The sequence below is a fragment of the Podarcis bocagei genome (genome assembly GCF_964188305.1).
Source record: "Podarcis bocagei genome assembly, chromosome: 1".
In the NCBI taxonomy this organism is placed as follows: Eukaryota; Metazoa; Chordata; class Lepidosauria; order Squamata; family Lacertidae; genus Podarcis; species Podarcis bocagei.
The window spans coordinates 43,339,428-43,367,382 of NC_138125.1; the positions used below are offsets into that span (position 1 = coordinate 43,339,428).

General features: G+C 40.5%; 1 protein-coding gene across 2 annotated transcripts in view; it reads right to left on the bottom strand.

Moving 5' to 3' along the window:
- The window catches only part of FSIP1 (fibrous sheath interacting protein 1), a 77,803-nt gene that overhangs the window by 31,466 nt on the left and 18,382 nt on the right, over window positions 1-27,955 (bottom strand). For both annotated transcript variants that reach the window (XM_081208815.1, XM_081208814.1), the window contains exon 11: window positions 19,796-19,930. In XM_081208815.1, coding sequence (XP_081064941.1) covers window positions 19,796-19,930 — 135 coding nt within the window. The remainder of the gene's footprint in view (window positions 1-19,795; window positions 19,931-27,955) is intronic.

Below are 27,955 nucleotides of genomic sequence, written 5' to 3' on the forward strand. Positions count from 1 at the left end.
AGGTTATTGTCAGTTTAATGTAAGAGACAATTAACTCCAAACCTTTCCATTTTTTCTTCTACACTAATATACACCTGACAAGTGAGAACCACACTTCCTGTGCTGATGACATAATAAAAAACTGTGGATCTTTAAGATTCTTCATTGGTTTTGCTGCAACAGACTAACATGGCAACCGCTCTGGTAATTTTAAAGAAGAAGAAGAAGAGTTTGGATTTGATATCCCGCCTTTCACTCCCCTTAAGGAGTCTCAAAGCGGCTAACACTCTCCTTTCCCTTCCTCCCCCACAACAAACACTCTGTGAGGTGAGTGGGGCTGAGAGACTTCAGAGAAGTGTGACTAGCCCAAGGTCACCCAGCAGCTGCATGTGGAGGAGCGGAGACGCAAACCCGGTTCCCCAGATTACGAGACTACTGCTCTTAACCACTACACCAGATTTTAAAAAGATTTTCAGAATATAACACAATTTAATTCTATAATAAAAATAGTAAACATGTGAAGTTCCATATGGGGTGGTCCCAATTTCAAGTAACGTTAGTTATATCAGCCCACAGGAAAGCACTAAGGCTTCAGATGATCATGACTAACTTGTCCTGCCACCTGTCCCCTTTATGTATAATTACACGTTTGTTTTTATATATTTGTCTATTGCAACTGCTCAGAAATAAATAAAAGTCCTTTTTTTAATGACTAACTTGTTGCATTCATTTCAACAAGACATGGTAATGAGTAACTTTTGCTGAACAGTGCTCTAAAGTACAGCATTCCTGTTTTCCAACACTGCCTAGCCAAATGCTCCTGGGATGCAGGGCATGAAAGCAACAGCTTCTCCACCAGTTGTTTTCCCTCCAGAATCTAGTATTTACCTCCAGTAGAAGAGGCAGAATGTCTCTAAGACATCAGTCCAAATCTATGTTGATATCTGTGGCCACACAAAAAAGGTATCTCCTAAAGATGCTCAGGATTTGGCAAGACTGGGAGAAAGAAAATTCTACAGACAGAACACAGTAATGTTTAATCCCACACCTACAGTTAAAAAAGATAGGCTAGGAAAAGCTTGATTCTGCTAGTCGCATAAACTAGCCCTGACAACACCTAGAAATCCTGGTGTTAGTAGGTATCTGTCCTGGTCACTGCAAGCGACTCAGCAGTCCCACACCTGCATGGGGCTGAAATAGCAGCCCTCAAGCCTTCAGCCCTACCTTGCAATAGGCCTTCCAGCACCTGCTATAAATCTTTTTTTAAAAAACACAGAGCACCTGGTAGGCTACAGTATACAGTGGTACCTCAGGTTAAGTACTTAATTCATTCTGGAGGTCCATTCTTAACCTGAAACTGTTCTTAACCTGAAGCACCACTTTAGCTAATGGGGCCTCCTGCTGCTGCCGTGCCGCCGGAGCCCGATTTCTGTTCTCATCCTGAAGCAAAGTACTTAACCTGAGGTAATATTTCTGGGTTAGTGGAGCCTGTAACCTGAAGCGTATGTAACCTGAAGCATATGTAATCTGAGGTACCACTGTATATAGCTGGCACAGATGTGTATAAAACATTGGGGCTTCTAAGCTGACTAGGCTGTTGAAGTTTGTATAGCTTCAGTTACAGCAATACATCGTAGTAATAACAGCAAAATCAACTTGCATTTACATCAACTAGTGAGAAGAGGCAAAACACTCTGCCAGATACTCGCTTGCAGTCACTGCTTAGCCAGCGGAAAATGTCGGGTTTTGACTCCAAGTCCCTATTGTTTCCGAATAATATACTATCCAGTGCCTTTAGACAGGATTACCAAGAACAGATATTACACATTTGTTTTAGATATCACACATTTGCTTTGAAAGGTAATGTGACTAGAGGGATATTGCCCTTTGCTAGAAAGATACTTGACCTCTATTGCACTGCCTTATTTAACACGCAGCAGAAGGAAAATAGAAAATCTGCTCTGCTTAGCTTTCGGGAAGGTGGGGTGGAAACCTTGGTAGAGACCCCCCCTTTTTTAAGGCATCTGAAAATCACACATAAATCACATGCTTGAATAGAATTAGGTCACAGATAGAGATATTTATGTCTAGACTAGTTTCCACACGTTTAATTTTCTGATCTGCCCCTTAGCCTGACCTTACCTAAATGTGGCAAAAGTCACAGATTGTATTTATCGGGAGTTTGCATGATGTCGTTTGTAAAAATACGATGTGATGAAGTACGCTGCCCATGTGCAAATACCTCTGAGAGTCATGCTCTTACTTCACATTTATCAAGACATATGGACATACTTTGAGTTTGCTGGCTTTGTCTGTTTTTAATCAGACCGATAAAGCATAGTGTGCCATTCTAAGTGTCAAGAGAGAGACAGAGAGAGGGAGAGACAGAGAGAGAGAATAAACTGCTTGGCACTTGAAGGGAAAGAAGATAATGGCTATTCTAGATACATTAAAGAAAGACCAAAATTTAAACTTAAAAATATAAATAAATATAGCTTAGCGTTGTTCTGCATGGGACAATGACAATAAAGATATCGTATATCGTTTTCTCTGATTGGGATGGATAAACATAAGTTTTTAATAATATTGTGAAAATGTTAAATATACTGAAATCTATCCCTCAAAGATTTTGAAGTTTGTTGGAGAAAGGAACTCAATGGAACTTCCTTCGGAGTAGACTTGCATAGGACTGCACTGTTACTGTGCTACAAAAAGGAAATCTATTTTGATACATTTTTTCTTTCAAAGCGTAATGAGAGTTTTTGATCTTACTGCTACATTTTTCTATTTACTTATTACATTTATGTCCCACTTTTCTTCTATGGAACTCCAGGCAGCATATTTGATGGGATGTTTCAGGTGGTACCATCCAGACACTTACCAGATCCTGACCTGCTTAACTTCAGTTAAGGTTGCCATATACTATACTAGTGTTCAGAGAACCCCGTGGGTTTTCTTTCCAATATACTGACAATGTAAATAAAGTAAATTTAAACTGCTTGCCAAAGCTGACAAGCATAATCAGTTCAATATTTTGTCTAGTGTCTCACAAGTTAGAATTGAGAAAGCTGTACTGAGTTATAGATGCATAATCACAGATATGCTCCAGAAGTTTTTGTGTCTCTCTCATAATATGCTTCAACATATACTAGAACCAATTATATATTTCTTAGCCTACTAGTAGGGATGGATAAACCATGGCACCACAATACTTTTTTTTGGGGGGGGGGCAATACCATTCAACATTTCTCAAGGTAGTTATATTTATTCTTATTTTTAAAAAATGAACGCTCCTATCAATTGTCCAGGACGCGGGTGGCGCTGTGGGTTAAACCACAGAGCCTAGGGCTTGCCAATCAGGTCAGCGGTTCGAATCTCCATGACGGGGTGAGCTCCCGTTGCTCAGTCCCTGCTCCTGCCAACCTAGCAGTTCGAAAGCACGTCAAAGTGCAAGTAGATAAATAGGTACCGCTCCAGCGGGAAGGTAAACGGCGTTTCCGTGAGCTGCTCTGGTTTGCCAGAAGCGGCTTAGTCATGCTGGCCACATGACCCGGAAGCTGTATGCTGGCGCCCTCAGCCAATAAAGCGAGATGAGCGCCGCAACCCCAGAGTCGGTCACGACTGGACCTAATGGTCAGGGGTCCCTTTACCTTTTATCAATTGTCCACTATGGTGTCATGGCGTGCAAATGGGTGTGGGGCTTTTTTGTCCAATACACAAACAGGTACCTCACTGTAATACTGCAATGCCAAAATATTTTTGTGAACCCCCCAACATGACCACCATGTGGTTTTGTAATTATTATTTTTTAATGGCCACAACCACTTTTATGCTTCTGAACACTTGAAGAACAAAGGTCACTAACTCTATTAGAATATTCTATGAACTGAATTTTTACTGTAGCATTCATTCTAACATACTATTCTACACCACTACAACTTAAGAAAGTTCATTCCTTGCCCAGCTCTTCCATTGTGAATGTATCTGAAAATGTGATTTGTATTTTGGAGTCTTTTTTCTACATGCTAACATTCAAAAGGGAACTGTAAGCAGTCCTGCCGCTCTGATTAATTTACCTGTATAATTAACATATTCCCAAATGCCAGTTCCTCTAATTCACGTATCACAATTTAATGAGTACATATTAACATAATGTTTGAATTGGCTCACACTGCCTTTTCTCTGTTGAAAACAAGGCTTCCTCAGATTCTTTTTGGATAAACAGTTTTGTTAATGAGTTTTCCTTTAAAAAGAATATACAGCTGTCTCCTGCTGTAATCTCAGTGGAGAACTGCAAAAAATGACCGCAAAATATAAATGATTACAAAATAAAAATGGCCACGTGAAGTTGTTGAAGATGTTTTCTGCGCTCTCTTTAATGATTTATTTTGCAAAATTGAAAACATTATATTTTGAAAGATTATCTCACAGCTGTCAGTCACCAACAAAAGGTGGGCGGGGAGGGACCTTGTTTCTTTTCTATGACTGATAACGAAAGCAGCCTTGCATTTAATAACCTGCTTGGTAGCATTATGAGACCATGCAGGTGAATAAGTGACTAGGTGAAGAAGGGATGCTTGCAATCAGCAAGAAGGCAGGTGGACTCTTTTTGGCTCATAACTCAGGCACAAACGCATTAACACTTAAAGGCATTGCACACTATCTTTAAATTGGCAAACTGGAGTGGAAGGAGGTTCGGCCACATAACAATTACCCCCTTCTCTTCCCTGCCCCCGAAGACCTCAGATAACCCATATGGCTATGTTAGAAAATTGGACTAGACTTGTAACGAAGCCAGTTATAAAGAGATGGGGAAAATAAACTTGATGTGGTTGGGTAGACAGCTGTCTTCCTACTGAAGCTATTGTTTCTCTTTCAGACACTTCCTACTCATGTACCTCTTAGTTCAGGGCTGTGAAATGGGGTCCAGAATCTTTACCTCCCAAACTCCCCATGGGCCAACTCTGACAGGTATGCAGGGCCACCCAACTGTCAGTTGAACAGGAAACTTCAAAGGGACTGTTAAGCAGAGGCTTGACAACCATATGTCAGGAGTGCTCTGATGGTGTTTCCTGCTTGGCAGGGGGTTGGACTCGATGGCCCTTGTGGTCTCTTCCAACTCTATGATTCTATGATTCTATGATTCTATGACTCATTCTCAGCACCAGTCAGTTGATCAGCACTGAAAGTGAGATCCTTTGAAGGGCAACTGTCAGTCACCCTCTTTTTTTTTAGCTGGATGCCTGAACCCATGGACATTATATATAAATAGCCTCAAACAGCCCATGGTGATTTTTCCACAGAACTTGGATTGTGACTCCTGCCCTGAAAAAAAGCTGTCACTCTTCCAAACCCCTGTTATCATTCTACCATGCTTTGGTTCATTTGATTTCCCTCCCATACACATTCCTTTCCCCCACCCCCACTTTTCTGCTATAAAGCAATATTTTCAGTGCAGGTGTTGAAAACAATCTAGGTTTAATGATTTGCAAGCTGCATTCATTGAAATAAGCAAAACTACAGGTAAAGATTGCATAACTATCAAGGCAAAAATAATTCTCCGTCATCCCAGTTGCATAAGATTTCACTGGAAATGCTTATATTACAGGTTGCAGCATTTGTAGCCTAGATTAACTCCTCGCAGGGGGTATCCATTTATTAAGTTTGTGTTAATGTTTAATCTCACTGTCTTTTAAAATGTGGTGGCTCCTGTAGGCAATTTCTAGCTAATTCACCCTGTTACAATAATTAACTTTTTGAATTCAACAATTTCAACTAGCTACCAAAAAAAAAAGGAGTGGGGGAGAAGAGAGAGTTTTGCAGTCTACATTCTTTGTTTCTTCTTCATTTTCACTGAAGGGTTGTCTAAAGGCTGTTTCTGCTGTTGAATGAATAGTTGTGCATAATCCTTTCTCCAAGACAGCATAGAAAGTGTAGTCAAAGTAATAGAGAAATTCTACTCATCATATAAAAACAAGCTGAACTAATAAAAGATCACAGAGATACATTTCCCCACCACAGAACACCCCAAAGACCTCTGAAACTGGGTCACATAGCTCAATGCCAACAGCTGGCAAAGAAAGAGAGGGGCAGTGTTCCCTAGAGAAATTGCTCACAGAAAGGACATGGCCCAATGGGTCATTCAACAGGTTGATCCTATTGGTGTGCAGAATTTTCTTATACTCATTTTGTTTTCAAAGTTTTTCCTCAGCAATGTTTATTTAAAAGAACAATTTAGTATAGAATGGTAGGTATGTTCTATAATAGTTAGTCAACTAGCAAATTATAGCTTGAGGGCATCTTTACTAAAACCACACCAGTTGGAAGGGACACAATGAAATGTGTGAGGATAGAGAATGCTTTGTGTACATTCTGTTCCAGAAGTTATACAATTAGTGAAAATAATAAGATTATGGTAAATTAAAAATCAAAAACAAAACTGCATATTTAGTTTTAACACTATAGTTTCTTCTTGTTAATACTGGCGCTCAAAAATTACAAAGCAAGAATAGCTCAGAAACCTGGTCAAATTATTTCTCTACCTTTTGGACAGTATTCCACAGTTTACAAGGGCTTCCATATTGATTTCAGTTGGAGGAATAACTATGCAGAGGTAACAGGATATGTGCATCTACCCCCTCACTATGAGTGTGTGCATGTGCATATGATATATATTACAGAGAGATAAGACTGGATCCAGATGTTACTTGAACTTAAAAGTCATTACTAAATGTAAACTAAATGCAACTAATTTGAGTATCATATATGTCTACTCAGAGAAGTCCTCCTGAGTTCAGTGAACTTACTCCCAAGTAAGTACACACAGGATTGTCTGGGTTTAACCTGAAATAGACCATTTTGTGGCAAACAACACTGAAATACTCAAGAACACAACTGAAAAGCACAACTCTCCCAGTAAACATGAGCATTGATGTTGAGTCTTAAAATATTATTTTTATTTATTATATTTATAGACCACCTTTCTCTTCCAAGGATTTCAAAGTGGTGTACATAGTTCTCCTCCTCCACATTTCATCCTCACAACAGCCCTGTAAGGTAGGTTAGGCTAAGAGATGGTGGCTGGCCCAAGGTCACCCAGTGAGCTTCATGGCTGAGTGTGGATTCAAACCCTGCTCTCCCATGTCCAAGTCCCACACTCTAACCATTACGCCACACCAGCATTCAAAACTGAAATGAAATAAATGCATTCAAAACTTCAATAAAAACACAGGGTATGCCCTTCCCATGAGCAAAGCCTGTCTTACTAAAAGCCTCCCATAGTAGTTAATAGTACAGCATGGCATATATGTTGTCTGGCAGGGAAGATGGGAAGGAGAGAAAAGACCTCAATTGAGCTACACACACTGGAGGTTGGATTATAATATGTACACTAAACAAAAGCCATAGGCTATGATCATTCTTATGTAACACGGCATTTTTAAAAAGGCACAAAAGGGGTTTCATATCATCAATAGCATGCAGCTGTTTAAATCATTAGTAGGGTACACTAGTGTTTTGTATATGGGAGGCAACTGTTTGATGAAACAGAAAAGCAGAAAAAGAAGGGGCAGCAACAAGGAAACAGGATGCCCTTCAAAAGAAGGCAAAATCTCATCTGAAAATAATACTGAAAAATAGGGGGGAATAGGAGTGGAGCACTGCCCTTGAAATACCACCCACTCAAGTACCATCATGATAAAGCGTCTATTCATATGCCCATCTCAGTACATGGCAACTGTTTTCTGTAATGATGTGCTAAAACCCAAGCCTTGTTTGGTCTTACACCAAGTGGCAGCTTCTCATTACCATCCAGCCACAAATCCCTGAAGGCTGGACTCCATGCACCACTTTCTACAATTTCCAGAATCTTTGTCACTGGGGCAGATATGCCTTTATTGTCACATCCAGTATGGCCCGAAGGATAATCATCTCTGTAGAAATACTTTCAATACACTTTCAAGGGTGAAAGATGAAAAGATGGCAATGTGTGATTATCTCAGCTATGAAATACTTTTTCACTGTGACCATTGCTAACAATTGACATTCCCCACCCCCATAAGACTAATGTTCTGATGAGAGCTCAAGCATGAAAGTACAGCCCTGGTTTCAGAAAAAACATTCTGTACCTGGCTAAATGCCAAGTTTCAAGTTGGATGGTATAATGAGCACTGTAACGGTGAGATTAAGCTTTTTTGTTTTGTTTACTTGTATATCAAACTTCAATAGAAATATTTAAATGCCTGACAACCGCTTCCTCATGCACTATTAATACTCATTAAAAGTTCACACTCATTCTCAACACTGGAAAGTCACGCTGCAGTTCAGGCCTTGAGTCTGCTGTTCCAAAACGATTCTAATGATTGCAACAGAGCCAACACTGTGCGCTTTGGAAATGGCTGAACTACTGCTCCCATCAACCCCAGCCAACATGGCCAATGGTCAGGCATGATGATGATGGTTAATTACACTTATTAGTTGCTTACTAAAACAAACATTAAAAACCAAACAAAATACACACCAATAATATGTATAAAAGAACAGATCCAACTGAACCCCACTCCACTGAAAGATTGGGGGAGGGGGAAATAAGCTCCAAAGGCCAGGGCAAATAAATATGTTTTGCAGGAAGCCTAAAAACAGATTGTGATGGTGCCAGACATGACTCCCAGGGGAGAGCATTCCACAAACAGATAGCCCCCGCTGAGAAGGCCCATTCTAACATTGCCACCCTCCATCCCTCTCTCAGAGGGGTCACACAAACTAGGGTATCAGATGAACACATTTGCTTCAATTTGGGAGAGGCAGTCCTTGATGTGACTTGCAATGGACCAACACCTGGTGGGCACCATGCAGTCTATCCCTGCAATAGGGACTTAAGAATTCTACCCACAAAATTGAAGAAAACAACCTCTCTTTCCTTCCCCCATGTTCAAATTTTGGCCGTTCAAGTGATCAGATGTAATCAGACTTGATTAGTGCGCAGATAAATGGACTGAGATGCTAAAGAAATCCCCTAAGTTTAATTCTGGAAATATGAATGAAGGCACAGAAGTTACATATTGCCTATCAGAAATGAATAATAGACTACCTGGGAAACAATTTTTTTAGCATTAAATTTGGGGTTTGCCCAGAGTGCAGAAACTGGCAGTTATGGCACTAGACTCTTCTTTTAGATGAACTTTACCCTCTTATCATTGAAAAGTACCGTATTTTTCGCTCTATAACACGCACCCGACCATAACACGCACGTAGTTTTTAGAGGAGGAAAATCCGTAGGCATGCCACCCGTAGGCATTCCCTCCATAACATGCACAGACATTTCCCCTTACTTTTTAGGAGGAAAAAGTGAGTGTTATGGTGCAAAAAATACGGTAACTACTTTTGTAAAATAATTCAAGAGCTTCTTAGCGAAAGGTGTCGTGTTGATCCTAGGCACTAAAGTGGAACATACAACTTTTTTGCTGTAAATTTCTAATGTTTTATGGTTTGAAATACAATATAGTTTATTTTCCTTTACACAAAATAGTATAGCCTAGAAACCTAAAATCCAAAATGTGTTTGATTTGACTCTGGTTTTGCTCAGAATGCTCTAATCAAACTCTGCTGGTGAAGACAAAAATAAGTATCAATTGTGTCTTGAACTACAACAAAAAGCTTAATCCCATCAAATATTACAAAGCCTGTTAAGAATAAAAAGAAGAAAGTCCCCCCTCCCCTACCCAGTTTAAGAACTAGTTACAATTCACTAAAGTAAAGACACACATCGTTTAAAGCATAAGAATGTATGCTGAAATATAATTAGCAGCTATGAATTAAACCTGGGCGGATTAAACCCATTCTTGGAATGCTATTATGGACAGTGTGTTGTGCAGAAATAATGATCCTTCTGTTTGCACTGCAGCTAAACAGCTTCAATTTACTTTTGACCAGTTTGAATGGAAAGAAAGGTGCAGCATTTCAAATTCTGGCCTTCTAAACTTAATTAGCCTGAATTATGCCTGTTTCACAGCACCGTATTGGCAATCTGGTTAGTGGCAGAAGGGATAAGGCTGTACCAGCCTCATTTAACTGCTTAATTTATATGGTAATTACAACACTACACCCAGAATAGTGTGCATCTGCCAAAACTGAAGGCCCCACAATAATAAAACTGACATGTGCTGTGATATTGTTGAAGTGCTGACTAAGAAACTTCTTTTATCGCCTCTTGCAGCTATAAAATGGTGTGCATGTTATTACTAGCAGGGTATTTTAACAGCCTTGCATATACAGCAATTATGTAACACATGCACAAAACAACAAGAGTTTCACATCACTTAATAAATCCTTGAGCTCCCCTTAGTTCCAACTCTCTCGCTGGCTGGATTTTATGGTCTGGTAGCTCCATCTGACCATCAGAATACTGGAGTACACACAGCACAAAAGCAGTAGAAAAATCGCTAGAAACAATTGATTTGTATTTGCATTCGATCTAGTTGATGAATGGGACATGGTGAATATTTATGGGTTAACAAAAAGAACCTGCTCAGTGACTTTATCCTCTGTGCACCTGTGGCAAGTCACTACTCAAATGCATTAATTTATGTATTTTTAGAGTAGCTTTTAAAGCACCCCCAATCTAATAATTCTTGCAGAAGCCCTGAGATGGAATTAACTGCTGACAGCGAGGGCTTTCTCATTCACTTAAATGAAGGTGAGCTTCTTTGTTGTGCATTGAGTTTTCACTCTACTGAAGTGAACCAGAATGCTCATTTACACATGCATTTAAAAACTGCATCCAAACAGAGTTTCAAATGAGTACTGTGTGAAAACATCACAATAAATATTATCAGACTAGAGTAATACAGTGGTACCTTGGGTTACATACGCTTCAGGTTACATACGCTTCAGGTTACACACTCCGCTAACCCAGAAATAGTGCTTCAGGTTAAGAACTTTGCTTGAGGATAAGAACAGAAATTGGGTTCCGGCGGCGCGGCAGCAGCAGGAGGCCCCATTAGCTAAAGTGGTCTTCAGGTGAAGAACAGTTTCAGGTTAAGAACGGACCTCTGGAACAAATTAAGTACTTAACCCAAGGTACCACTGTAAAATGAAATGGGTTAGTGGAAAGTGAAAGGAACTGAGGATCCTCAAAGGGTTTCAGTGTTTGATTGGACCATTCACAAGGTCCAGTTAATTTTCAAGATAAGAAGAAGGCTGCTCGCCCATCCCGAATGCTGAGAGCTTGCATAAGTAAACCTTGTATACTACCACTGAGTTATAAATATGTAGGTAGTTATCATTAACAACCTAATATACTGCATTGTTATATGTGAATCAGTACGGAGAACCCTAGGAGTCTTGGCACAGCAAATACAAATAAAAAGATCTGAATAAGGGATTACTGTTTGTGTCTGTAACTTGATTTTAGTTATTTCCATGAGTAAAGCAACTTAATAATAATAATAATAATAATAATAATAATAATCAAATTCTGAGAAACCAGAGCTAATAAGTGCTAGAGATGATCTGAAGCCTTTACCATATTTACTGGCGGCAGGGTCAAAAATTGTGAATTTTACAATGTTAAAAGAATAGCTCAAGTTAGGCCTAATGTGGGAGATACATGTTTTAAAACATATTTGAAATTAATGCCTGGAATCCCAAGGAATATAATTGTCTCAGCTTTGCATGATAAATTGAGGCTGTTCTAAAATTCTTTTGGGAGTCTGCTTAGGATGCACCAGTTTCAGGCTCAGAACCCAATTAATAAAAGGGAAGTGTGTAAGAGTTCTAGAAATCAATCCAATTTAACTGACCTACCAGGTTAAAAGAACGTATTTTTATGCACTGCAGCATAAAGGCTCTGTTCAGTCATTTACAGAGCATGCATCCCTCCACTGAATAAAAATCTGATTGGCATTCTTCCCTGCCCCGTGCCTTGTGGAGGAGGAGGTAGAGGGAAAATAACAGCATCTTCCTTGTGCAACATGACTTAAGGTGCATAGTAGAAAAGAGGGACCAGTGCCTCAACTTCCTCTATGTGGAGATTGTTTCTGCCTGTTAAAAAGCCAAAGACAGACTAACATGGACACTGAATGATTTCCTTTCAAGACCAATTTCATTGGGGCGGGGGTTAACATCTATCGCATATCTTCATACTGAAAGGAAAAAAGTCAACGGCCCAGTTAAACAACAACAAATTATAGCTTTCCCCTCCACTTTACTTGAGAGGAAAAGATTTGAAGCTTCAATTCCTGTTTAGGAACAAACCACAATTGGTTGCACCTGAACTTGACAAACAGTGGTTTGCTCACTAAGTCAGGATATTTCCTGGGTTGATATATTGGGTGTTAAATAATGGATAACTAAATAAATTACTTGCCAAGTTCACACAAATTGCTGTTTACTCCTAACCAAGAATGAAGCCTTTAAATATTGTATCTTCATATACAAAAGTTAGGGTGGAAGTGTGAACTTGTGCCTAGTCAATGTACTAAACAAATCATGTTTTAATTTTCATTTGTCTGAAGTGGGCCAACATGTAGAATATGATGACGGTAAGTAGCTTCAAAGCATCTGAATAGAATAATTGCTCAGAAGTTAACTTTTCTTTTCCCCTGATGAATGTTGTTTGTGGCAAAAAGGTATGTGTGGAATGTTTGGTTTTCATCCTAATAATTACTTCCAGGAGCAATGTGCCACCAATTTTATTCTCACATGGTTCTGGGTTCTACATAAAAAGAAAACACAGTACAGACTTACATAAGCAATTCTTGTTTATCACAGCTTTCTTACTAAAAACACATGGGATGACTCACACAACTCATCCTCCCAGCTCAGGCATATTCATGTCCATCATAAGAAACTCTACAGTGTCTTCACTAAGTCACCCAAAAAAATGATTACATTTGTATTTAAAGTTAAGAAAATAGTTGTGAGAAAGGGTTAGGTCCTGGAATGCAGAAATAAAAAGGTAAAGGTACCCCTGACCGTTAGGTCCAGTCATGGACGACTCTGGGGTTACACGCTCATCTCACTCTATAGGCTGAGGGAGCCGGCGTTTGTCTGCAGACAGCTTCCGGGTCATGTGGCCAGCACGACTAAGCCGCTTCTGGCGAACCAGAGCAGCACACGGAAACACTTTTTACCTTCCCACCGGAGCGGTACCTATTTATCTACTTGCACTTTGACGTGCTTTCGAACTGCTAGGTGGGCAGGAGCTGGGACTGAACAACGGGAGCTCACCCCATTGCGGGGATTTGAACTGCTGACCTTCCGATCGGCAAGCCCTAGGCTCTGTGGTTTAGACCACAGCACCATCCGTGTCCCGGAATGCAGAAATACCAAATAATAAATTTAGAAATTAAAGGTACAAAACATGTTGTGGTCTTATGGCCAATGCTACAGAACTGCTACTGCTAAGAATCAACCAAGAAGAAAAGGTCTGTGCATACCTGCTGATGTGGAACAGGTAAAAGGTAAAGGTAAAGGAGCCCTGGACAGTTATGTCCAGTCAAAGGCAACAATGGGGTGTAGCCCTAATTTCGCTTCAGACTGAGGGAGCCGGCATTTGTCCACAGACAGCTTTCCAGGTCATGTGGCCAGCATGACTAAACTGCTACTGGTGCATGCTACCGTGACGAGTGCCAGAGCACACAAAAATGCTTTTTACCTTCCCGCCACAGCGGTACCTATTTATTTACTTGCTTTCGAACTACTAGGTTGGCTGTGGAACAATGACCACAATTCAGGCATTATGCTATTAGCCTGCATAAGCCAATAATGTATGAGGCAAAAGAGATACATTGCATAGTCTATTAGGCTAGCTGGAAAGGAGCAAAATTTCAGTTGAAGAATGGTATAATCATTGTTATTATTCCCAATGACATAATGAAGAGCTTCACTAACGGACAGATAGCCTTCTAACTACCACAAAACAACAAATTTACAGGGAGGCGGTTAACTCCAAATAAAAGCACCATGTAAAACCCACAATGATGTCTGGAATGCTCAGTCACTGTCAACCGGGTGGTGAGAAACTGCCTCGGCTGTGAGGCATCAGCTTCACAAGAGTTATAATTTAAGTAGGCCCAGCTGTGCCTTCTCTCCCTCTCTTTTTCCTTCCCACTGTCCCCAAACTGAGTTGGTAGCAATGGCAGCACAGCTTTCAGACTACACTCAGGGCCTGAGGCAGTTGCAGCTGGCTTAGCAGTGCAGTGACAGCAGGGCTTTGGAGCTTAGAATCATAGAATCATAGAATCATAGAGTTGGAAGAGACCACAAGGGCCATCGAGTCCAACCCCCTGCCAAGCAGGAAACACCATCAGAGCACTCCTGACATATGGTTGTCAAGCCTCTGCTTAAAGACCTCCAAAGGAGGAGACTCCACCACACTCCTTGGCAGCAAATTCCTTTAGGCTCAGGCCTAAAACTGCTGCGAGTGGCAGACAGCAAGAGAGGCACCTCAGCTTTCCAGCCTGACCTGGGTGTGAAGTTGCTACCAGCCTCTTGGTTTTTCGCCTACCTCGTAGCAATTCGGCACAACTTTCCTGGTCTGGGCAGTTAGGCATTGGAATATGTGTCGTGTGTTGGTGGGCGGGGTTTGGCCATCACCTATCCCGCCCCTTGTAGGATATTCCATTAAAGGAATCCGGCGGTCGTGGATCCTGCCCGATGCCCTGCCGGTGGCTAGGGCCATGGCATGACCCCCGGTGACATCAGGGCAAGCTTCCAGTTGTATTTGCATCAACAAGCTCCTCCCACTGTTTGCTGCACAGGTGGGGGTCATGTATAGGTTGTTTTATCCAATGCCTAAGCCAATACCTCTCACATGCTGTAACCAATAAAGTTGTGGCCTTTTCAGCCCATTAACCTAATGTACTTGTGTCCTTGTCTCTTATTTACCACCACATGGGTTCAGGTCATCGACTCACAATTAGCAGACTAGCGGGCCACAATGGGGTTGCTTTCAAGCTCTGGGCAGCTGAGGAAGTTGAAGCTGTGCAGAGCTGCTGCTGATGTAGCTGCTTGGTAATGAAAGTTGGCTGCAGCACAGCAGAGGTGGTGGTTAGCATTGGTAAGTTACACCAGGATAGGGAAAGAGAGCGTTTGCTGTATCACATCTATTGTCAGTTGTGGCTGTTACCTGCATGTGCACCAATATGCACTGCATAGTATGTCCCACATATGTGTATGACTGTGGCTGGACTTCCTTTGAGTTATCTGTTCTGCATTTACTTGAGTATTTCTTGCTTTCTGAATAGCTTGAGGCGTGGTTTGGACTTAAGGAATCTATGGAGCCTTAGGCAAAGTCATCTCATGGGCTTGGTGTTCCTCCCTTACACTTACTTGGGAGTAACCCCCACTGAATATTTATTTCATTTTTTCCAATTTATGCACTGCCCTTCATCTGTAGATCTCAGGGCAGTTCACAGAATAAAACTACAAGATAAGCACACGAAAATGTAGTTAATATAGTGTAACTTTCTTCTTGATATGATTTCACTGTTAGAATCTTAGTAGCTCCAGTTGTGTAGTAGAATGTGGTAGCATGATTACGGACAGGAGTGAGCTCCTGTCAGCATACTATACCTCCGATTAAATATCAGCACAGGCTGCCTATTTGTTACCGGGCCAAGTTCAGTGTGTTATTATAGTAATATATAAACCCTTAACAGCTTTGCACAAGTTTACTTGAAGGATCGCCTTGCATCATATGTGCCAATTTGCCTCCTTCAATCTGCCATATAATGTTTGCTTCACATCTGTGAAGAATCGATCTTTGGCAGCAGCTCTGCTTTGGAACTCCCTGTCTTTAACATTAAGCAGGCACCTTTATTATGCAATTTTAGGCACCTGCAAAAAACCCTTTATTTTAGCAAGCCTACCCAGATACATAATTCAGTCATATATACTTGTTTTTAAAACTCTGTTGGTTTCTTCTGTATTTTATTGATAATTATTTTATGTTTGGGTATACCACTTAGGTTTTTTGATGAAGCCATTTATAACATTTCTTAAAATAAATAGTGTAGGGCTGGTTTCAGTTGGTGGACTTAATGTTGCAGGCACAGCCCCATGGACCTAACCCTGCAATGCAAGGTAAGTTCAGCCATTTCAGTTCAGCTGACCTGAGTGACCCAATTAAAATATTTGTAACAATTTCCAGAGTAGTTTTGGTATTTAAATTTTTTAGACATTCTTTGTAAGGAAATTCCTTTTCAACCATGTTCAGCAACAAGCCCTTAGAAGCCAATTATATTTCAAGCCCCTGACCCACCATCTATTGCCACATGCGTCCCTCTGGGCCAAAGTGCTTGTCCACCCCAGATCTAAGCAACGGATTCTGCCACCGTATCCTGCACTTCCATACATTCTGTCTCTGTTTATCAGAGAGAGACATTATTTCCCAGTAACTGTCCTTGCTAAATCACTATTCCTATTTTGCTTTATTAAAATGCTGTTAGCGTGAATTGCAAGGGCTGCCAATCTTAAGGGTTAAACCCCTTCGCCATTATCTCTAGAAGTTACATATCGGAGTGGATAATGGATGCATCTTGTTTCTATCTATGTAACTCTAGCTGCATGAACATTAAGGTATGTGAACATTTAAGTTTTGTAATGAATAGCCTTAAGGTTTTGCACACTAGGAAGACTAATTTTGGAGGGAAAGCAAGAAAAATAAAGCCATATCCAATATAAAGAAAAACAAAAAAAGTCAACCCCAAAGATGCTCTGTTTGAATACTATTAAATAGGTTGCATTATTATAGTAAGATGGGACTTACTTAATCGTATTACCACACATTTTTGTGCATCCAGCAGGTCATTCTGAACTGTTGATAATAAGTTTTAGAACAATTATGTTTTTGTAGCACTTATTTAATATAAAGATCAAACACCATATTAGCTGTATAAAAGAGCATTAAAGCTAACAATAAATTAATACAGCATAGGGGAAAAGGAATCAAACCTTCAGCAACATGTACAGAGCTGATCAGAAGGTGAAAACCAGGCCAAATGAGAAATGGCTTTTACAGTGGTGCCTCGCAAGACGAAATTAATCCGTTCCGTGAGTCTCTTCGTCTAGCGGTTTTTTCGTCTTGCGAAGCAACCCTATTAGCGGCTTAGCGGATTAGCGCTATTAGCGGTTTAAAGCTAAGGCTATTAAAGGCTTAGCGGATTAGCGGCTAAAAGGCTATTAGCGGCTTAGCGGATTAGAAAAGGGGGGGGGAGCGGGGAAAAATCAGAACACTTGGAAGACGTTTTCGTCTTGCAAAGCAAGCCCATAGGGAAAGTCGTCTTGCGAAGCAGCTCAAAAACTGAAAACCCTTTCGTCTAGCGGGTTTTCCGTCTTGCGAGGCATTCGTCCTGCGGGGCACCACTGTACAAGCATTTTCATCTGTGCAATGTTGGTGGATATGCATTAGAGCCCTACAGGTTGCGACTGATTTTCCATCTGGTTGATCCTGCAATTTATCCCCTTTTCTCACAATACAAATAAATGCCAACCTGACAAGGGGTTATGCATTAGTACAGGTGGCTTATTCATTTACCATTTAATAAGTGAAGAATAGTTTCTGCCCTGTAAGGTCTTGTGGGCATCCTCTTAAGAGAAAAAATGTCTGGTATGCACAAGAGGGGGTATATACCATAGCAGATTCCAAGGAACTGCTTTGTACTAATCAGACCTCGGAACTGACCTGTTAACATTCATTGTATTTTAATGAACCAGTAGCCCAGTGCATTCCAAAGTCATTGCTTATTGGAGACCCAGCCACCAAACTGCAGATCCCCGTCCAGACTTGTATTCCCATAAATAGCAAGGGTCAGTGACCAAAAGGCAAAGGTCAATGGCAGAAAGGGATGTTGTAGACTGAGTTTATTTTTTTTAGCAGCTTACCAACTAACTTATTAAACTGAAGCTATAAAACTGACGTACGTTATTTTAACACCATCATTCCATTGACAAGGACAGTCATTTAAGTGAAGAGGCATCTTAGTCGTGGGGCCTGCAAGTGACAAGTCTTGTAGCATGTTACAAGTCTAATTTTTATTAAAACCTATGCTTTCATAGATTGAAGCCTCTTTCATCAGATACATGGTGGAACTACTAACAAGAAAGCATTTGAAATATGTTTCCATCATATTTACAACATTTCCGGATTAGCTCTTCTTGAGAACTCTGTGTGTTGAATCATATATTTTTTGGTATAATATCCACATGGATTTTCAGCTCCAACATATTTTCTGCATCTGTGCCTTCACAGGAATTGTTCTAGGCAAAAGCATGGGTTGTGGGAGGGAAATAGGGCATCAGAAGAGGAACCAGGCTCATATGGATCATAACATGTACTTACCAGGAATATGAAAAGGCAATTTGTCAGAAATTATTTGAACAAAATTAAAACTGACTATTGGAGTAGTAAAGAAAGCAAATTTGCACATATGTGTAGGGGAAGGTTTGATTAGCCTCGTCTCTTTTAGTGCTTCAAGAAATGTTTAAATGAAGCACACAATGCAGGTGCAATACTACACCGCTGTTAAACTATGGAAGGGAGGCAATGTTTCAGTTCACTACTTTCTGCTGAGAAGAAAAGAATATTAAAGCATTTAAAACATACTAGTGATACCTTGCTACATAATGTTTCTTTGGGGCAGGACGAGGTGTTTCTACCAACCGGCTTCTTACACACTAGAGGAGTGAGGGAGCCCTTGAAAGCTAAGTCTGCAATCATATTTATTCTTACCTGGGACTAAGTCCCTTTGAATTCTGTGGGGCTTACTTCTAAGTAGACATGTACAGAATTGCATTGTAAACCTCTTTTATTGCTGTGCAGGTTTACACTATGCGGGATTGGTTGGTTTAGTTGCAGTTATTTTTATACAGGGAGCGGAACCATTGGTAGAATGAACATCTTCAGTCTGCCTAATGTGCAAACGCACAAACCTAAGGCTACTACAGCTCTAAGCTCCATAAAACATCTTCCCTAAGGGAGTAGTAACAAAATGAAAAATCCTGTTCCTCTCCTTTTAAAGGGTCAATAAGTGATGGGGGCATGGGGACATTATAAGTGGCAAATTGGTGGTCCTCTGGCCTGCTTTCTCCCTCACAGCCCCTTCCTTGCACAATTGTTATGGCAGCTATTACTGAAAACTCACACGATTGCAATTGGTGAAGCAGCCATGAGGAAGCGGTTTGATTAATTTATTGACAGCAGGTGAGGACACAGATGAAGTCAAAGAAGCATTTAGAATATATGTTGCATGTGCTGTTATTCCCCGCCCCCCATGTGCCCTCCAAGAAAGGTGGAAAGTGATCAAGAACAAACATGCACAGTCTGGTTTCCACTTTTGAGGTGGCTCTTTTTTTTTTTTTTTTGCCTCTTCCCCCCCCCTTTTATTTGCCCATATTTTGTTTTTATTTGTACCTATGCAAACTTTGGGGTTCCCCTGAGCCTGCCTCTTGTGGGTGGGTGGTGCCATTTTGGCTACATCAGCATCAGCACACCGTGAACAAGGGAAATAGAGGGAATGATTTCTCTGTTTATTTGGAAAGCTGTCTTTTAGCATTAGACTTCATGGTATAATATAATTCAACCTGCACTCGTTTTATATGAACATAACGCAAGTTATGTAAAATCCTACCAGTTTATATAAGCAGTGAGAAAGCACTTGATCTTTATACAGATATTGTAATTGAGAAGCATCACTGTTATTTATCTATTTTGTAACACAGAATATTACCAAGAACACAAAATGAAACCTTTTGTCATTCTCTTCTTATTCTTGGTATCTACTGACTTTAGCAAACTAGGAAACTTTAGAAGACTTACAGTCCCTTCCAGGTTTTTCAGCTGCTGGTCAATCTCCTTAAGCCGGTTATGCTGATCTCGTTCTTCTTTCGTGTCTCTTAAAACCTTTTCACCTGGAATTGTTTCCAGCTTTCTATTTGCATAAGCCAAAGAATCCTAACAGAAGCAAATAATAATGGAATCATTGACATGTAAAGCTGAAAAAGAAAGGGAGACCATCTAGTCCAATCTACTAGGGCCCCCTCCATGCTAAATGCCGCTTACAGATTAATCTGTATCAAACAGATTATAGGATGTCATCAACAGTAGATTGTAGTAGTGACTATTGAGCTGAATAATATGCTTAATAAAACATAGACAGCTGGGCTCAAATAAATGAGTTGTGTTATGTATTCCTGTAAAAAGGAAAATTTACAAAGGTAAATTTGGCCTATGGGGAAACTCCGAATATAGCTATCAATAAGACATTCAGAAAGATAGGGCATGTGAACCATGTTTCCATCCTCAGATAATAATACCCCACCTGATAGTCTTTCTCTAGTTGTGATTCTTACGTAGAAAAATTTAACGTATCTGAAGAAGGGGGTGAGGACTCTATCATACCCCCAATAGATCACCAATAGGCACTTCTATCTACACCTAGGCTCTTCATAGGCTTTGCATACTGAAAAGCAGAATTAGACAGCCAGAATATAAATTCAGCAACTGTTACTTTTCACTGTTTTCCAGAGGAGAAACAGAAATGTTATGACATTTCTTAACTGAAAACACTTTAGTAGGGAAACCTTTTCTGTAACAAAGGCTCCCTATTGCATGTGTACCTATAATGATATACATGCATGAAGGATTAATCATACTACAATTGATACACTGTATGTTAAACAGGTAAAATCCCCACATGTAATATATTTCATGTAGCAATTCTCTGACAATTAAAGCTGAATGTAGGCATGTTAGGTTATCTGGAAGAGTAACAAAAATTCCTAATGAAAATAACATATTGATAAACTGCTGGTCATTTACTATAGAATATTGTTTAATACACTATACCAGTGGTTTTCAACCATTGTGCCGTGGCACCCTGGGGTGCTTTGAATGATGCTCAGGGATGCCACAGACAATACTGGCCTCTGTCCCTCTTTCCTTCCCTCCTCCCTCTGATGCTCCCAAAGGCTTGCACAGCTGTTTGTGTGTGAATGGTGCCTCTGGGGCTGGCCAAGGGGTGCTTCCCAGGCCTCTGGGGGCCAGTGTGAGGAGGCATCCCTCTTTGGGGCAGGGGAGCAGGTTAGAGACCAGCGGCGGCAGCTGTGGCTGCATAGAGGACTCCCAAGGAGAGGAGAGGAGGCTGAGGGAACAATCCACAAGGAAGGGTGTTTGAAAAGGGGAATGGGGCTGCCGGCTCTGCAGGCAAGGGGTGACCTAACTGGGCTCCTGAGCCCCACAGGGGTGCAGCAGAAAGAATGTGGTTGGTCAAGGGAGCCATGGACCCAAAATGGTTGAAAACCTCTGCACTAGACAAAGGTTTACTTTTAACAATGGGCTTTCAACTTCTATGAGCATTCCTGCATTTAATATCATCTGTACTACATGCTGCATACAAACCACCAATTTAATTTAAATCTTTTCAATATATTATATAGCATGAGAAAATCAACTTATTTTTATCTGTTAGATGATCAGGAATGGAAACAGGAAGAAGAGACAAAGGATAGTATTATTCACCACTGGAATGAAAGTTTCTACAAAGTCCAGCTTCTTATTTTCCACCCTGCTCACTTGCTGCTATGACATCACTTACTTACTGAGCCTAAAGCAACTGAGTTAATATTTGGCAAATATGAATGATCAAAAAGTTACATTTGGCTACACATAATAAGAAACGAGATGTCTTTTTAAAAATTGCCAAAATAAAACCGTCCAGATTTTAATTAAAGCCACATACTTATGACATAAAGCAAACTTCTTCCCCAAAATATAGTGCATGTTAAGCCAAAATATCAACTGGAATTAAAAGTGGCTAGATTTAATGAACAACAGAATAGAAGCCGTTGGTAGACTTTTCTCTGTAGCACAAGTAAAGGCTCTGTCAACAGATATGCCAGTGAGGTCACTGCTTTCCACAAACCTCTGGGGAGCCACCATTCCTTTGTCAAAACAAATACTTGCTTATCTAACTAATCAGTCAGCCCTGCAAATGCCTTCTGCTAAAAATAAATGCATATATAATAGCCTACATCCTAAGAACTGCAGATAGCCAAGCCTAAAGACTGGAGGACCCTCAGAAATGGAGTGGAATGTAGGATGTCATCTGTAGATGGAGGGAATTGCCAAAAATCACATGTCCCCTTCAGCAAGCAGAAGTGTCTTTCTGTTCAAACTAGACACCTTTTGATCCAAGCAGAATTCTGCCCTTAAAAGTACTTCTGCACAACCTGATCCTATGCAAGCCTTGTAAGAATTAAGTCTAACTGGATTCAGTTGAGCTTACTCCCATGGAAATGTGCATGGCTACTCTGTTCGCAGACATCTGGGCTTTCGTTTAAGGATGGAAAATAAAACTGGACAGAGAGCACAAGGAGAGAAAAAACTAAGCTGTTACCCAATGTTTTTGAGCTTGCTCTTCTGTTTGATAGATGTCACATTTTCTAAGCTTTGGTTGCACTGTATTTTGTTTATCTGGGAAAATGCAACCACTGTTATAGTAATTATGGTGCAAATTGTGATTACACAAGTGCCATGGGCACTTATGGGATGTAATTAAAGACTCATGGCTTCCTCGCCATGCTCACACCATTGTAGAGTTTTAAAACACTTTTTAAGTTCCAATAGCAGCAAGGCTTATCATGCCTTGAACAGCCATTTCAGAAACATTTGCTTAAATATTTTATTTATTTTCAGGTTGTGGAGATCCACTATTCATCCAGACCCTATAAAATAAATTGTGGATAGCATTGTGACTATTCCCACCACCACCACCAGACTCTCTCCTACCCATTACTCACAGACATGATATCACTCTTCTGGCACAAGATACAAGCCTGTGAGAGTAGCACACTAATCGTTAAATGCAGTCGGGGCACCCATTTTATCATGTGGAAAAGCTCAGACTTACAGATAGCTGTCTGGTTGCACAGAGCTGGCATTAGCTCTATGTAGTTCCTTTTAAATCCTTATTTTAATCTGCTTGTTAACATCTAACATCTACTACTGTAATGCAAACCATGTGGCAATGCCAGTAATGGCAGTTTTTCTAAGAGCCAAATGTCATGCCAAAAGGTTTAGCTCAACCGCCCTCCAGTCAAATGTAGCATGATGGCATCTGAAAGCACTGATTAATCACACACACAGGTTGTTTTAATGTTGTAAAAAAAAATACATTTAGATAAAACCATAAAAATACCAATCAAGAACGTTTGCTGGTGTACCCACTCTCTGTTAACAAAGGGATGGGTTTCACAATAGCATTTATCAGTACAGTGGTACCTCAGGTTAAGAACTTAATTCGTTCTGGAGGTCCATTCTTAACCTGAAACTGTTATTAACCTGAGACACCACTTTAGCTAATGGGGCCTCCCGCTGCCGCCACACCATTTCTGTTCTCATCCAGAAGCAAAGTTCTTAACCCGAGGTACTATTTCTGGGTTAGTAGAGTCTGTAAGCTGAAGCGTCTGTAACCTGAAGCGTCTGTAACCTGAGGTACCACTGTAGTAGTAAAAGGTAAAGGTACCCCTGCCCGTCAGGGCCAGTCGTGACCGACTCTAGGGTTGCGCGCTCATCTCGCTCAAGAGGCTGAGAGCCAGCGCTGTCTGCAGACACTTCTGGGTCACGTGGCCAGCGTGACGAAGCTGCTCTGGCGAGCCGGCACCAGCGCTGCACACGGAAACGCCGTTTACCTTCCCGCTATAAAGCGGTCCCTATTTATCTACTTGCACTTAGGGGTGCTTTCGAACTGCTAGGTGGGCAGGAGCTGGGACTGAACGAAGCTGAGCACCAGATTTTTGAATCATATTTTAAGATAAACCCTAAACATTGGCATGCCTATTATAGTACTATAAAACACATGCATTGTAATACATTATTATATATCATCATATATATTAGTAGCAAATTCATTATCTGAGTGTCCTTATGTTGCCAGATCAACACCACTTAGATACAAGAGATAGTATCAGCAAGCTTGGATAAATACCAATGTTTGCAGGAAATTAATAACAACAACAACAACAACAACAACAACAACAACAACAACAACAACAACAACAATAGTAGGGTGAAGGACATAAAATGGGGGACGGGGTGGAGGACCAAAACAACCCAATGAAACGTGAGCATGTTAGTTATTGGAAGAAGGAAGTATAAATCAACTATTGGAGGAGTCAGGGGATAGAAAAATCAGTAACATACATGAGAGGGGAAACCTCCAACCCTCAGACCAAATCTTGGCCTGCCAGGAGGTAAAATTTGGCCTACAAGGCATTAAAAAATAAAATAAAATATGGCCACCTGCCAATCAACTGACAGCACTCTGATGGGAGGGTGACATCAGCTAATGGGCAGGGGGCAGGGTTTAATTTTGTGTTGGTAGTGCATGCCAGTTCCCCTGCTGGGAGCTGGTACATGCAGCCAAAGCAGTAGGATTTAACCCCTGTTCATCAGCTGATGAGGGCTTTTAATCCCTCCTCATCAGCTAGGGAGTGGGGGTTAGATCCCACTGCTTTGTCTATGCATGCCTGTTCCCCTGCTGGGAACAGGTGTGCTCAGCCAAAGCACAATGCAGGGTTTTTGAAAGTCTGGCTTCCACAGGCATCCACAGGAATAGAGAGGCTTAACCTAACCTTCAACTTCCTTCTGTTAAGAATGGAAACCATCTTCATGAAGGGATTCTGCATCACCGATTACTCGTCCTTCCACAGCAGTGCCAGTCATTCACAAAACTCTGCATTGCCAAGTGTTCAGTATAGGGCACTCCTTAGCATTGAAACAGAACTCCTAAGTCTGCAATTCTATTATGCATAACCTTTCTCCTTAAAAAAAGAAAGGAATTCAACTGAGCTAATACTTAAGAGCTCAAACTAAATAAATAATTAAACCAAATTAAGAGACAAGCATAACTATAATGATTTAATTAAATCTGGCATACGGGGGGGGGGGGGAATGCTTGAGAGAGAAAGAAGGCTTTGATTACGCCAATTTCCTAAATGAAAAACAATACAATCATGGAAAAGAGTTGTGGATCCAACTTTCCTGTAACAGCCAAGATGAAATACTCCTATACAAACTTATTAAAACCATTTGTTAAGGATTAAGGACACACAAATATAGAATTCCTATATTCTTCAAATATAGTAACAAGTAGTAGGAACCAAATCTCTAAGCTGTTGATAATTACATTTTTGCACATAATGAAACATTAGCTTGGGAATTTGCTTTGAAATTATCATTAAACACAGGCCTTGGCAGACAAAAATCTGGAGCAAATAACATGAAAATAAATAACTGAAGTTCATTCCGGCTAAGTGGAAATACAAACAGATGGTTAAGTCTACAACTATTTCAGATTACTCGCCAAATCTTTAGGGGGGGGGGACCAACCACAACAAACTAGTTTTGAAGGAAGTCAACTGAAACAATTGGCCCAATTATGCACTTTATAGGTGTTGCAGCTCAGTCTGATACATGCTAGGTGTAAGCTGCCATGCACTCGTTTTGCTTGATAGGTAACTAGTCACGGGTTTCATATGCAGCATAAATTATATAGAAAATTGCATTTTAGGTTTGGACCACAACTGAGCAGAAAATGAGCTTAGTAAACATCAGAAGTATTACTACTTCCTTGTGCCAACCGATATCAAAGCAAAATAGGGCCACTGAAAAACAAGCATGCTTGAGAGATCCCTCAGTTTTGCAGAAGTACAACAAAAAGGTTGAGGGACTCACCAAACGGGGACCCCACCCACGCCAAAAAAATACCCATGAGGCTAAATTATGCTCAGTGAGATGCCCAGAGGTCATACGATGCTGAGCGTTAGCTGGAAGAGAAAGCTAGAAAACAGGGTAGAGCGTGAATTGGCCTGCTTTAGTTCCTATGATAGTTATGATAGCACAGTGCTTCAGAATAGATTGGGGGTAGGGGGCTACATTGCACAGCTAAAAGTCATGCTAGAATAACTGTTTAGTTGAATACCTCCCAGAAGTAGGTGTGGCTGGCTGACTAGTACTCTGAATAGAATAGCTGCTACTGGGAATGGGGGGGGGGGGCAGGGTATACTGCAACATTTTGTTTTGGGTCCGAAGTTTTTCCAAACTACTACTACTAAAATCAATTAAAATTGACTGCTATTTTTAATAGCATCACTATATACAGTGGTACCTTGAGTTACATACGCTTTAGGTTACATATGCTTCAGGTTACAGACTCCACTAACCCAGAAATAGTACCTTGGGTTAAGAACTTTGCTTCAGGATAAGAACAGAAATCATGCTCCGGTGGCGCGGCAGCAGCAGGAGGCCCCATTAGCTAAAGTGGTGCTTCAGGTTAAGAACAGTTTCAGGTTAAGTACGGACCTCTGGAACAAATTAAGTACTTAACCTGAGGTACCACTGTACAATGCTTTACAGAGTAACAATGGAGACAGGTATCTGCCAAGAAGCTTAAAATGTTGACAGTAAGCAAGAAAACAGAAGGAAGTGTGGAAACAGAGGTTAACTGATTATTGTGTGCAACTGCAGCACATACGCTTTATTTCAGTGAGGAATTGGCTTCACAGTAAAGGTTGGTTTTGAAGAAGCATTTCAAGAGAGAACGAGAAGTGGCATCATGTAGGCATTCTCCAAGTTTCAAACTATTAAGGGCAGCAATAATTGAGCAAGGTAGTTTAAGGGAACAGGAGACTTCAGAAAGACAGAGTAGGGCAAGGCTATGAAGAACTTTGAAAGTAAATGCAACTAGTTTGTGTTAGATGCAAAGGAAAGCATTGCAAGGAAGGATCTGAGAAGGTGCATCACATAAACCAGTTAACAAGAGAGGAAATATGAGTGCAGAGTGCTGCACAGAAATGAGAAAATTCACTGTGAAGAAAAATAATGAAGAAGATATGAAAAATAATATGAGAGAGCTAAGGAGGAAGTGTGAAAACAACCCTGTTTTGCTCAAGGATGATCCTTCTTTTAAAAACAACAACAACACCTGCCTGTAGTAGGGTGCTTTAGGTTGGCCTTAACATTACAAAGAGGCGGGTAAAGGAGTACAAGTCAATTGCACCAATTCTTTCTCAATTTATTTTAAATATGTCTTAGCCACTTTCCTGTTAAAACAATATCCAAAGTGAGTCTGCATTCCGATTCTTTGGAATGCATGCACTGGCCCTTAGTCATAAGATAGTATTTCTCTCTGCTCCTTGATAAATGCTTGCCAGGAAACAAAACACTGGGAGTATCGCACCATTTCACAAGTTATCCAGTAACAACAGTTAAGTGGAGGCAGTGCTAGAAATTTCAAGATTGAGCTGCCGATTTTTTCACTCCCATCTTCTTCCTATTCCTCTCCCCATGGTTGAGGAGTTCCATATGTAAGATTCTCCGATTATCCTTGCCAATGCCATCCTGAGATATCAAGGTATTGTGCAAGGTGTTTGTTAAAGATTGTTTCCATGATACGTTTAGGCCAATGTTCCCAATGCAGCAAAGAAAGGTTTAAAATATGAAGACCAATAAAAGAACACTCTACAACAGTAAAGTATTCTTATTGCAGTTAATTAAGATGGATGAAGGTTTCTACACAAAGTTGGCACAGCTATATAAAAGCTAGTTATCAGAATAAAGATACTATTTCTGACAGTTAAAAAAAAACAGACTGTCAGCTGCAAAAGAAAACAGGGGTTCTGCACCTTTCACATTTGTTTAGAAAGACTGGATTTCTAAAAGCTGTCCCATCCTTTTATAAAAAGCTGCACATGCTCTAATTCCCTTTTCTACACAACTCTTGAAAGACAAGGACCCTCTCCCCCTTTGCATTTGGTGGCATATTCCCCGAGCATATGCTCCAGAGTGCCAGGTATATAAACTCTGTTGCAGTAAAAACAAGAGCCTTGTGGCACTTTAAAGGCTAGCCAATTTATTATGGCATGAGCTTAAGCTTCTGAGTTCACTTGAAGACATGCATGAAATGTTATCTTCAGTTGA